Source organism: Teleopsis dalmanni, chromosome 1 (assembly GCF_002237135.1).
Source record: "Teleopsis dalmanni isolate 2A chromosome 1, ASM223713v2, whole genome shotgun sequence".
Taxonomy (NCBI): domain Eukaryota; kingdom Metazoa; phylum Arthropoda; class Insecta; order Diptera; family Diopsidae; genus Teleopsis; species Teleopsis dalmanni.
This window is the reverse complement of record NC_051846.1, coordinates 31,974,511-31,987,989: the sequence shown is the minus strand read 5'-3', so window position 1 is coordinate 31,987,989 and position 13,479 is coordinate 31,974,511. Positions and strand designations below refer to the sequence as shown.

Here is a 13,479-nt window from a genome sequence, read left to right as displayed (position 1 = left end):
TAACAAAATGGTTTCTGTGTATTATATTTATAGATATCTATTCTCTGTACATGTTAAGAATAAATGTTTAGGGAATTGTGATTGGGATGAGTTCTTTCATTTTTTATATAAAACGAATAACAAGCCTTGAAAAGCTAACAATGAAGTAAAGTGCAGTTATACACATAAGTGTAATTAGTAAAACCAAATAAAGATATATTTTTTTACGTTAAAAGTATGACAATGTTGCCACCTTATGCACAAATATTATTATTAGTCGTATTCCAACAGAAGCTTAGACTTGTTGCACAGAATCTTCAACTATTTGTATCTATAGCAATATAAAGTAATTCATTTAAAGATTTGTCAGCTTCATTTGTTATCGCTCTTCTCCAGATGTTACATAGTCTTCCTCTGTTTCTGTTGCCTTGGGGTTCCATAGAACTGTTGCGTGGCATTTTTCGTTGTACGACTTTCGAAAAGCATGGCCAAGCAAATTATATTTCGAACGCTTGACTTGTTTTTTGATATATTCTTGGTTTGTTCGTTGAAGTTCCATATTTGAAATTCTACTTCGCCACCAAATTTTCAAAATATTACACAGGTTGGTCAAGCTTTGGATTACATAGAGGCATTGTAAACATGAATTTTTGTTTAAAGAGATATTTCATTTGAATTCCATATACTATGAATGCTATTCTGGCTTTTGATATTCTTATATCCAAATTTCTTGTTGCGTCTCAATGTGTCTTAACGGAGTTACCTAAATAACAGAACTCATTGACGTACTCGATTGATCTACCCTCAGATATGTACAGATAGCAACATACAAATTTATTATATATTATATCGTAAATACATCATTTATAATTTATCCCCTTCTTTTACGAGTATTTCGATATTCATCTGATTGATAACAGTTACTTTTACAAATCACCTCTCAACTTGCTTTAGTGATTCGTTTCTGAATAATCAACCGTATTCAAGTTCTATATTGATAACAACCGTGTATTCAATTTACCACAGTTTTTATTGTCTTTTCAAAACACTGATGACTGATTATATAGCCAAAAGACTTACAAACATATCTTTAATTGAATCTGAACTCTTTAAAATTACCTGGAATGATAGAAATATAAATTTTCCGAACGCCATTTTCCATATCAAGCAAAACAATCCTATATTTAGATAAAGGTAGATAAAGCTAGATAAACTTAAGGATTCTAGCTTGTTAGCTTCCAGCTAATTGCAAAATAAAATTTATCACTTGAATAAGTTTGATTTTTTGTGAGGCCGACATTGAAAGCAAATAGCATTTTCTTTGTGAGTGCGTGAGTATCATCCATAGCTATGCAGTCCATGTCCAGTCCACATCTCTTAGATCATGTCGAACATTGTCACAGGCTGCTGCTCTTTCTTTCTTCTGGCATCCTTCACTACGTGTGCTATCTCTTTAGCTTCAAGCATTGCTTTTTTATGTGCTTCATCAGTTTATCGAGTTCATCATTATATCTTATGTGATATTCTCTGTGTTCTTGCACTAGTTCAAATATTTATCTCATATCCTTTTTTAAATACTGCCGATTTGCTTGTTTCGGTATTAAATAACCTAAGGATTCACTCCCATAAGTGGCTACAGACTGTATAACTGTTTTATATAACAATATTTTGATTTTTCTATATATAGTTTTAGATGTTATGACCTTTTTCACATTGTGAAAGGACCTATTTCTAGTTTGTATTTTATCGTGGATATTTAACGTCTTTGTGTTATTCTCGTTGAATGCTGCTTCTAAATATTTAAAGCTGCTCCATTGACAAAGAATGTCCATGCTCCATTCTGCACTTTTTTTTTATTCCACATTTTTTGTAAAAAATTTATTAGCATAAGTCATTTATTATTTATAAGTATATTCGTATATAAATAGATCTGTCATACGTAAACATAATATCTATCTTATTTAATATGTCTTTTTCTTTGAATTTCAGTTTCAATTTCAAACATGCCTCATCCAGTATGCAAATTTATGTTTCTCAGTTTCACAGCCTGCGTTTTAGTGTATTTACCACAAATTTTAGCTTATCCAGGCGAGAGTTATCATCATCGCGATGGACTACATACACCATGTACATTTTTTGATACCGTCAATGTGACAAGTGATACGAAATTTGAAAATGGTTCATATTTGCATGATGGTGTCTTGATACCAAGACATTTGGTTGGCTTATACGATTATATTTACAAGGACTTAGTTACACGGGAAGAGGTGCCACCACATTATCGTGGGTGTATATGTAAAGTGAAACCTTGCATCAATTTTTGTTGCCCGTGGGGCACAATTTACAATTCAAATCTGAGCTCATGTGTTAATACAAGTGAGGAACATCAATGGCCAGAACCAACAATCAATATAACACTACCAGATAGTTCACTCAAAACAGTCAACATATTTGAACAATTCGCAGTGCAAAATTTTCGTCCATGTAAGATAATGTTTTCTTTAATACCAGAGATGTATTACTACGATGGCTGGGAACTATTTTCAGTGAGTGTTAAAGATATATTTTATGTTAAGTGTATGTTCTGAAAGAAAAAAATATTTAAATGCTTTATTATAGAATGGCACAATGTTCCGTTTGGATGATGAAATTTATTTTGTTAAAAACGAATTTTGTTTAGTACCTACTGTGGTCAATGAAACAGATTTGTTTTATAAAATCAATCCAGCCAATTGTAAGGTTTCCTCAGAGTATGGTACCATGAAAATCATAAATGCTTATGGTAAGTTTTAGATAAGCAATATTTTTTATGATTATCTTTTGTAAATAATATAAGCGATGTATTTAAGAAATTGATTAATTCTTTTTTTATTTTATTTCTCAGCTATGCTTTTTTCCATACCATTTATGGTATTGACCATAGTGGTTTACCTTTTAATACCCGAACTGCGTAATCAACATGGAAAATCTTTGGTTTGCTATTTGATGGGTTTAATTGTCGGGTATACTCTACTGAGCTCTACTTCTCTACTCAATGATTTATCGCCAGGCAGCATGTCTTGTAAAATTATAGGTATAAATTTTACATATTCTAATTCAGGTGTTAATATATTATGGTTATGCATTTAATTTAATATTATTTAGGTTACACTGCTTATTACTTTTTTATGGCAGCATTTTTATGGCTGAACGTTATCAGCTTTGATTTATGGCATAATTTTCGTGGTACACGTGGCATCAATCGATTACAAGAGAAAAAACGTTTCTTGTTCTACTCGCTTTATGCTTGGGGCTTAGCAGCTGTTTCCTTAGTATTTACTTGGTTTGCAGAAGAACAACTGGATGTATCGGAGTACTACAAGCCTGGCATTGGAAGTGAATATTGTTGGTTAGATAGTGAGTATATTTGAATATTATTTTCATAATAAATAATCAATAAATAATTAAATACCTGCGAATCGTGGAATAACATTAGCATGACTTTCTCAATATTACGTTCCTAGATCAGGTTCTATACATAAGAAAGAATCTATAAATCATACAACAAATAATGCCTCTACAAACGGAATAGTATTGAAATTTAACAATTAAAAATAAAACTATAATTAATTAATTCAATTATTTTACAGCTGATTTATGATTTCGTTCTAATATAAACACAGCAAGTGAATTTGTTAATAAAACTTTCACAGAAAATTAAAACTCTAGAAAAAATCTGCGAACATAAAAGTCAAGTACGGGGGCTTGGGGTCAGTTGGTTAAGGTGCGCTGACTCTGAGCTTCAAATTTGGCAGGGCATGAGTTCGATTTCTTGTATTTGCAGTCTCGAAAAATTATTTACGAATAATTTAATATAAGCATTATATCCAAAACCACTAATAATAGGTATTTGGCAATACTCGAAACAGCTGTATGATCAGTCAAAAATTCAATTAATTATAATAATATAAAAATGAATTTTTGTTGTTGTACTTCACTACTACAATAGAGTTAAGTCAAATAATTAAATAAAATAATTAAGCAAGAGGGTATTTTTTAATTACATTTATTTTGTTTCGCACCTCACACAAGATGGGATTTTTCTTTTTAAGTTGTATAGCCGAAAATATATATGAGAAGATTTTTTTAATTAATCGATTTAAAATTAAATAAAGAAGAATAACGAATCAGCTTTTTAAGTTGTATAGCTGAAAATATATATGAGAAAATTTCTTTAATTAATCGATTTAAAATTTAATAAAAAAGAATAATGAATAAGCTTAATGTACCTCTTGACTTATCCATCGTGGGGACACACAACATATAAAACAATAAAACCGTCAAAGATGCTATACGTTATGATTGGATATGATTGGTTAAAACAATAAGGTTACTGTGATAGTCCACATCCATCGTGATGACATCGTGACAGTTCACATCCATCGGGATGTGGACTGTCACCCTGATTAGTTTCACTTTTATTTAGCTTCCTTCTAAAGCAAAATATTCGTATATATGAAATTATATTTTTAAATTCTTTCATATGTACACTATAAATTAAACTCTAATAATTCTAATACTTTTACGTATATTTTTTAGTGAGAACTTGGTCTGCTATGATCTACTTTTTTGGACCCATACTAATTATCATTCTTGCAAATACGGTTATGTTTGTCATGACAGCTATGAAGATACACAAAGTGCAAGTTGAAATGGCACGGATAATGGCAAGAGAGGATAGTACCAGAAATTTACGCACGGAAAAGGACAAGTATAAATAGAGCTTTTAATTTTTTTTTGAATAAATTATGCTTAAAAATAATTTTCTTTCAGATTTGGACTATTTTTGCGACTTTTTATTGTAATGGGTGTTACTTGGTGCTTAGAAATAATGTCATATTTTGTTGGTCCCGATAAAGCTTGGGCAAAAATATTTTATATTACTGACATTTGTAATGCCATACAAGGTTTCCTTATATTTATGCTATTTGTTATGAAAAAGAAAGTTAAACATCTAATAACAAACAGGTGAGTGGACGACTTTAATGATTCACAAGTAATTGTGCTGTCCAATGACATATAATTTCATAAATATAACAGTAGTAAGATATAAAATTTCAAAAATATTATTTTGGAATTCATATACTGTTAATTATTCACATATATATATATATTAAATTATTATCATTATTATTAGAACAATGCGCGTTCGTAGTTATCGTCATACTGAAAGTACAACAATTCGCACCTCTTCAATGCGTCAGAGATTTCGCGATGTTTCGCTGCAAATTCGTCAGTTAATTGTGGTTCGCAGTGCATTTGCCAATGGTGCAAATGTTCACTCTCACAGAGTTTGATCAAATATCTTTGACCAAAAGAATTTTGATATACTCATGGATTAACATTCCTTCTTATAAAAGAATTAACTCAGTATTTCTGTAAGAAACATAAATATTTATTCTTTCTTTAAATTTCGTGAAACGGTGTTTCGATGTTGTACGCTTTTTCTATGGAATCGCAGAAAAAAAAAAAAGCTTATAAAGTTGTTGTTGTTGTTGTTGCAATAGATTATTTGATACAAATTTAGTAGATTTGGAAAATACTGTGCTAACCAAAATTCTTTTGTACAGAGTTTCCTCGTAGTAAATTTTTTACTAATTAGTGATTAACTCTATATATTATGATTTTTTTTTGAATTGCTTAAGTGTATTAGCTTGACCTATTAAAGTGTTTCTCATTTTCTATAATATTAAAATAGTGATATATCTCTTCAACCAACATTTTTGTATACTGAGTTTCGTTGTAGTAAATCTCTTACTATTGATAATTAAGTTATTAGGGTATGGAATAAAAATATCCTGACATAGTGAGAAGTCTTTCAAATAATTAAAAATAATTTAAAAAAAATAATTAAAAAAAATTTTTAATTACTTAAAATTCAAATAATTAAAAAAAATTCAACGCTATATAAGTTCATTTACATTGAGATATAAATATGGTTAAGGAATATATGAATTTATTTATTATTTGACGTTTCTTATAAGAAAAATAACTTTTACTCAAGATATCGTAAAACTTTATAAATAGTTCCATTGATTACATCTTCGATTATCAATCTCTTTTATTTTAAAAGCAGAGTTGGCATAAAGAAATTCTTAGACCTCCTATTTATTACTAGCTAAGAATTGTGTTACTCAAGAAATCTTTTTTAAGTTTGTCGAAATTTTTGCTTATTTGAAATGTTAAAATTTTTGCTATATATCGATATTTGATAAGCAGATCATAAAATAAAAAATTAACCAGAACATTTTAAACCAAAAGCGTAATACTAACTCCTTTTTACACAAAAAGTTGACATCCATATAAAAAAATTTTGTTTAATATTCAGATTTAGATATATTCTATATAAAGTTTTATGTGTATTTTTCGTGTAAAAAGGAGTTAGTACCACGTTTCAGGTTTAAAATGCTGTCCTGCAAATTATCTGTCAAATTTTGTGACTCGAAAATCTTTACTTATCAATCGTCGACATATTGGAACTACAAAAACTCAAACAAATTTAAAAAATACTTCTTCAATAACAAAGATGTATTATGTAGAATTGATAAAATTGTGATTGTGAAATTATATACCACGCCTTTTCCAGCCCCAGTATCCAAATGCATCTTCTACTTTGTTTTTCCTTATGCTTTAGTTATAGTGGTATATCAAATGACACAAATACAAAACATATGAAATGAAACATATCAACTATTATCATACTCTGAAATATCCGAATATATAACTAATACTGTTGAAGGCTGAAACAATATACAGATCTATCCAAGTTAAAGCATTTCACTGTACAAGGTATAGTTTTTGAAACTAATGCGAAAAATGGATATTTCAAATATAGATCATATAGATCTTTGAAAAATAGTCTTCCTTGTAAACCAGGTAGATTGACTTCAACAATTTCTTAATCCATTTATCTTTGGATGTGTGGACATAAAACGGTACCAATTATGTGTTACTAGGATAGAAATATAGAAGCTTTACTAAAAAGCAAACCAAATAACTAATACTATCCTAATTGGTTATTGGCAGAAATTGTGTAAAACTGGGATTACTTTAACTAATATTAATTTAAAATTTTTCAAATTAAAATTTAGCACCAAATTTCTGTATTCAACTATAACACATTTTCAAATTTTTCAATTTTTTATACCATGTGTTGATATATGGAACAAACTTTTCGACTATTAAAAAGTTCGGCAAAAAAGTTAGTGTTCGTTATAGGATAAGGTTTCATTTTTTGTTTCAACTAACTAAGTAGATAGCACTTCTCGTCTTAAATTTATCAACAATCTAATCCATATCAACAAGAAAGAAGGGAGCATAATAGACCCGACGGTCGCAGTGCTACAACCACTAACAGTAATAATAATAATTGACAAGAAATAAAAGTGCCAGACATTAGCAAAACAAAAAATACATTATCACATTATGTATCCGTATATTATATGGATTTAATAATCAATAACGATCGAAAATAGAAGCAGCAACAATTAGCAAAAAAACAAAATATATTATAACCTTAAGTCTTTAGGAAGAAAAAATGCATACAAACGATAGGTACACAAAGCATACTAAATTAGAGTACACCCTGAGGATAATCTACAGTGGATAACTCGATTTTCTTGCACATCTTGTACCAACATTCATAACAATAATAATATTAGTACGAGTATTAGGAATATTAATAGTTATATCTTTGATAAAAATTCTTTTGCTTTAGTATCATTAAAGATAACGTCATAAATGTTCTTCTCCAACATCTTAAAAAAAAAATTAAATAAAGAAGTCGTCTTAGTATATTCATTAACTATTAAGTGATCCAAACTCATAAATAACTCTATTTATCAGTAGCGTGCATACTAAATTTTATCATCATGTATTATATACTTTATTAAAGTGCTCAGTAACAAAATTTTGCACATTTTAAAAATAAAATTTGAATTAAAACTATTTTTGAACAATAATTCAGACCTTGGTTAATTTATTGGTCAATCCTATCTATTATATAAAAAAAATTTCTCACTTATTCCTTAGGTAATAGTCCATCTAGTAAATAAACAATTATTATTAATTATAACTATTAATTAAATCATAATATATAATATATATTATTATACATAAATGTGACATGTTACATATATTTTTTACGCCTATAAATATGCAATAGAAGGAGTTAACTAAGAATAAGGGACTGGAGTCCTAGGTCCTTAGTCCTAACTGAAAAATTTTATATCTGGTTGATATATATAGTTGTTACTTCATAAATATGCAATAAATAAAAAAGAATTACCAGAAAAGGAGAAAGAAATTTTTTTTATATAATTAGAATATAATTAAGATTTCGCAGAAATATACAATTTTATATTAAAAATATAATATAGTAAAATAAATATATAATCGAAACTTAATTTGTTTTATATTAATTTAGAATACTTAATGCTTAAATGCCTGTAAATGCACTAAAAACTTAAATAAGCTTTAATTTAATACTAATAATACATTTGATAATTTGCTGTCAATTTTTTTATATTGTATCTTTCTGTTCAGAATAAAAATAAGAAAAGTATCTAATCCACATAACGACAACCCGAAGATAACAGTCGCCATCGTATCAAATAAAAATGTTTGGCCTTTGTAGAAATTGTAACTAAAACAATACATAAACACAATTAGTACAAAATTTGTTAACAAAATTATGTTGTAATTATGTGATCTGAACAAAAAAAAATTGATTTTGTTATAAACAATTTAAAAATAAATTTTTCTAAAAAGACTTTTAAAGCGTCAAACACCCGGTACGAGTCAAACGAATTCAACAAATTCGACGAATTCCGACTTCAACCAAAATCCTGACAAATATGCAACAAAAATGAAAATGAAAACGCCAAATGCCGTAATAAAAGATGTTAGATTTTAGCAGGTAACTTAAGTAGAGGGTAAAAGGATCCTAAACTTCGAATATATATATTTGACTAATATTTGTATTAAAGAAAGCACTAACAGTATGTCGCAAAAATTCTAAAGAACTTGTGACTAATAACCAACTTATAACTTATAAATGAATTCGTTATATAAATATTCAACATTATAATCACGGGAGAGTTTTTGATATCTAATATTTAAGAAGTAATTGGAAAATGTAAAAATTATTAAAATATACTCCGAATTTAGACCGACTAACATTTCCAAATACTTATATTTTAGTAGACATTTATAAAAAATTAATACCCAAACCAAACCACTTCGGCATCTATATACCTACGCTTTTATATATCCTATTAGTATATAATACATCACTAAATAAGTCTTCGATCTAGTTAAGTTAAACGAATTGAGTTTTAGTTTATCGACTTCATATATAAGCATACTCTTCTTAAGCTGTGGTATATTCATTCCATTGCTTTATTGTGGAACTACTTGTATTTGACCTCAAAATAGCCCACTTTCGGCTATCACTTATTGATTTCTGCTAATATTCATTCCTTGGAGCGTTTCTTTAATGACTGCAAACAATCAAATGCAAAAGAAGCAGTCAAGCCTTCTCTAAATCAATAGAGATTCAAACTTCCGTATTGACCACGAAGGCAATTTAGGAATAATTTCTTTAATTTAACTGTCATTCAATTTGTGAGTTCTTGTTTTTGTTATAGTAAGAGTAAAGGGGGTAGCCGATATTAAAGCAACTCAATATCTTTTAATAACTTTACACAGTGCCTCTTAAACCATTGTTGGAGCATAAGACCTCCAGAATCGCTTAAATCGTATTTCACTTGACACTCTTCTATATCATTCTATGTATATCCGACACCATTACTATCATTATCTTTATATCATCGATATCTTTTATATCTTCGGCTGCCCTCGACCTTCATCGAAATGTTTGACAAGCTATATTATTCACTGGTCTTCTCCACTGGTATTTATTTACACTTCACAATCATTTACGATTTCTGGTCACGTTGAGTTGCCAGCAATCTTTCACACAATATTACTTCACAGTCTCTCAAAACTATTTTGTTGACTTTTATATATTTTTTGGTGTAACTGCCGACTTTTGACCAGAGCTTGCAGCATCATTAACATCATCAACATACCAGTCAATGATAGTTGATTTCCTTGGTGTCAATTCGTCATTACGCTCACACTATTTCGCTTTAATAATTTTTTTTTAACCATCAAAAACAATATTTAACCAACACATGCTATTCTTTTTCATCCATTATTTTAAAAATAATAACACAACGGTTACAAAAACCAACTCAACAACATGTGTTCACTGGTCTAATTTAGGTAATTAGGTCATTAAACCTGTTAATAAGGATAATTTATTATACAAACAGCTTTCACATAAATGAGATCGTTATAAATAAATTAACTCATTTAAGGTTAAAATTTGAAATATACATCATATATTTTATATGTAAAATGTAAACAAACAAGCTATTTCTGAGCTGTATAAATTAGCTCATGCCAGTGGAAAAGACCAAATCTTAATTTCATTAACTTAGATCGCGGAGATTTATTGACTGATGTAATATACGGAGATTTATTGACTGATGTATATAAATATACCTTAGAAAGATTATATACCTCTCCTTTGAATGTTCACCCTCCCAATATATATATATCCCTTTCTGTCGTTCACTTATATCCTAACGAAACTTAACTCCCCTATTACCGCAGCTAACATAATTTATTTGTTATCCACTGGCAATATAACTTAATGCTAAAACAACTAATAAACACTGTGACATTGCCAGTTTATTAATATATTATTACTAAAAATATTATTAATATATTGTAATATAACATTAACATTAATCAGTCATAAATTCATTAAAAACTGAACGATATTATTAAAAATTAACATATGAATTAATTAAGATTCATGCTTGTTTTCTGTACGCTGTGTCTGTGTTTTAATTTGTCACTAATAATATTTTTATATTTTTAATCTTTTTAACCTTAACACCAAAAGATATTCATCCACACGTGATAGCAGCAATCAACGCCAGAGTCAATATTCGACGAAGACAACATCGAGCAGTGTTAACTTGTCTCTTACCGAGAAGCCTCTGGTGCCATATGAACGCACCATCAGCCTTAAAAAATAAGTAGGAACTTCAGCAAAATTTATGGAGCAAGGATTCGACTTTGTTGCTTTCACAAGAATTCATTATAAGATAGATACACTCTTTAAGGGCACAAATGATCCCAAACACACACGCACACATAAACGCAAATATCAAACCATTCACAATTTACACATTAACACATTTATATATATATAATATATTTCGAATATTTTTAAGTGTTTTATATACAAAATTATCAATTAAATTATTTAAAATTTCTTCTTAAATTAAAAAATAAAAAAATAAATATATGTGAAAAATATTCATCTTACTAAATTACTAAATTAAAAAGACATAAATTAACAATGAATCGACACTTTAAAATAAATTTATTTTTAAATGTCTTAATTGTTGCTGTTTTTATGAAAATGTGATGATTTTTATTATTGTTTTTCTCAATCAAAAGAAAAAATCAAAAAAACAAAAAAACAAAAATAAATAAATAATGTAAATTTATTATTTTTAAATTCGTGGCCATTAAATTTATAAATCTGTATAACTTGTTGAGCTTAAAGAAAATTAATTTTTCCATTTAATTAGCAAAATAAATATTTAAGTTATTTTTATATATAGATTTTTATTTTTTATATTATAAATTATTTTTTACTGCTGTGAACATTCTTTGTTTTTCCTATTATAAATAATATTATATATATATTTTATCATAAGATACTTAATGTTAAATATTTTGTGTAAATAAACACCAAAGAAACAGAGAATTTAAAATATTAACGTTTTTATTTATTATAAATAAATAAATAATTAATAAAATTAAACAAATTTTTTAAGTTAAAAAATAAAATTAAAATACCACTGAAATTTTGATAAAAGTTTGATCAATGATTTGTGTTGATATATACGAATTTTTAATTTTATTATTAATTTTAATTTACAATTAAAATTAAACTGATCAACTCCTTTCCATACCTCGTAGCGTATTTAAGAATCTTCACCAAATCCAATAAATTACAATCTAAGCTATTTAAAACAATATTAATAAAATTCAGTACCAGAAAGTATTTCACTTTCTAAGCATTGTATACGACAGTAATTTAAGTACCGGAGAGTATACCATAAACTGTTACCAAATATCTTTTTTCATTTCTATTCCAGAATTAATATAATCTTATTTGATTTGAACTAAGGCTGTCTGCATTTAAGTCCATCTACTCACATAGGTTATATCAACGAATATCAGATCAGATCTGAACTTTAATTTTGTCAATACCTAAAAAGTTATGAATAAACTCACACCCAATACACCCGACTGTATAAAAACCTCTACCAACGAAAGACTATAAAAACCGCACATTTTAAGTAAATACACCTGGTGATATGGGATGGTGAACAAAGTGGTAGGTGCAACACACATAGCTATGTATTTAAAATATAATATATAATAAAAAAGATAGAGTAAAAAAAATATAGACATTTTGTATACGTTGAGTGATTTATGGTCCCATCCGCCTGAACCATGAAGAACTTCGTCGGCGCGTGAACGCAGAACTACAACAACTTTGTAAAGGTGAAGATGCTGTAAAGTTCGCAAAGTCGTAGCGCTTGATCGGATCGGACACGTCATGAGAATATCGGATGATAGACCACAAAAGCAAATACTCCATTTAACACCATATAACGACCGCAGCAGAAGTAGACCAAGTATAAGATGGCTCGACAACGTGATCGACGAGATCTGAGAAATGGGTATCCAAAATTGCAGGTTTAAAACAACACATAAAGCAGAATGAAGGAAGCTGGTTAATGCAGCTAAAGCTTAACACGAGCTGTAACGCTAATGATGATGATAATACGTTTGATGCTAAATAAAGTGTAAGTTCCAGAAACTATTTATAATAGTTTACTAGTTTTAACAATAAAAAAAATGTAATGGTAAGTTACTAAAAAGTCCATGTCGATAGGGATCCTGAACTTCAAGATATATAAAGAAGATATATTCTGAAGAAACACCCTTGGCTACGTTCATGGAGATGAAAGTCGAACGAATTTGTTGTGTTTATTAAAACTTCAGTTATCGTATTGATCGTATTAGATACATTGATCTATTACCCTTATCTAGAATCTCAATTTTCTTTCATATAAAAAATCGAAGACATTATTTAGATGGGCTATGTTGTAAATCTTTTTCGACCATGCTATATGTCAATATAGTATTTAAGATATCAGTTTTATAAATGGAAAATTTTCGCATGAAATCACCAACAACATGACCAGCGCATCGGTTTGTTTACAACCCGTTAGCTATTGTACCCTTAATAATTATTTAAAAATCGCATATACTTATTGACAATAAATAGTGCAGTTTTTTTTG

General features: G+C 28.3%; 1 protein-coding gene across 3 annotated transcripts; it reads left to right on the top strand.

Annotated features, from left to right (window-relative positions):
- Positions 1 to 1,972: 1,972 nt before the first annotated feature.
- LOC119667782 (G-protein coupled receptor Mth2-like) lies at positions 1,973 to 11,340 on the top strand. 3 transcript variants are annotated; one of them, XM_038077095.1, is made up of 8 exons: positions 1,973 to 2,525; positions 2,599 to 2,761; positions 2,864 to 3,052; positions 3,124 to 3,375; positions 4,558 to 4,729; positions 4,792 to 4,986; positions 8,788 to 8,935; positions 10,994 to 11,081. In XM_038077095.1, exons 1-7 carry the CDS (start codon positions 1,983 to 1,985, stop codon positions 8,930 to 8,932), a joined length of 1,659 nt encoding a protein of 552 aa, XP_037933023.1. In that variant the 5' UTR covers positions 1,973 to 1,982; the 3' UTR covers positions 8,933 to 8,935; positions 10,994 to 11,081. The 3 variants fall into 3 exon arrangements, with proteins under 3 accessions (XP_037933023.1, XP_037933024.1, XP_037933025.1); XM_038077096.1 differs by lacking the exon at positions 8,788 to 8,935 and having other exon boundaries at positions 10,994 to 11,340; XM_038077097.1 differs by lacking the exon at positions 10,994 to 11,081 and having other exon boundaries at positions 8,563 to 8,880.
- Positions 11,341 to 13,479: the final 2,139 nt, after the last annotated feature.

Excerpts from the sequence above, each read along its gene's own strand:
- LOC119667782 (XM_038077095.1), top strand. The coding sequence starts at position 1,983 with ATGCCTCATCCAGTATGCAAATTTATGTTTCTCAGTTTCACAGCCTGC. Across the intron at positions 2,526-2,598 it reads ATGGCTGGGAACTATTTTCA|AATGGCACAATGTTCCGTTT; the intron begins GTGAGTGTTAAA and ends GCTTTATTATAG. Across the intron at positions 2,762-2,863 it reads GAAAATCATAAATGCTTATG|CTATGCTTTTTTCCATACCA; the intron begins GTAAGTTTTAGA and ends TTTATTTCTCAG.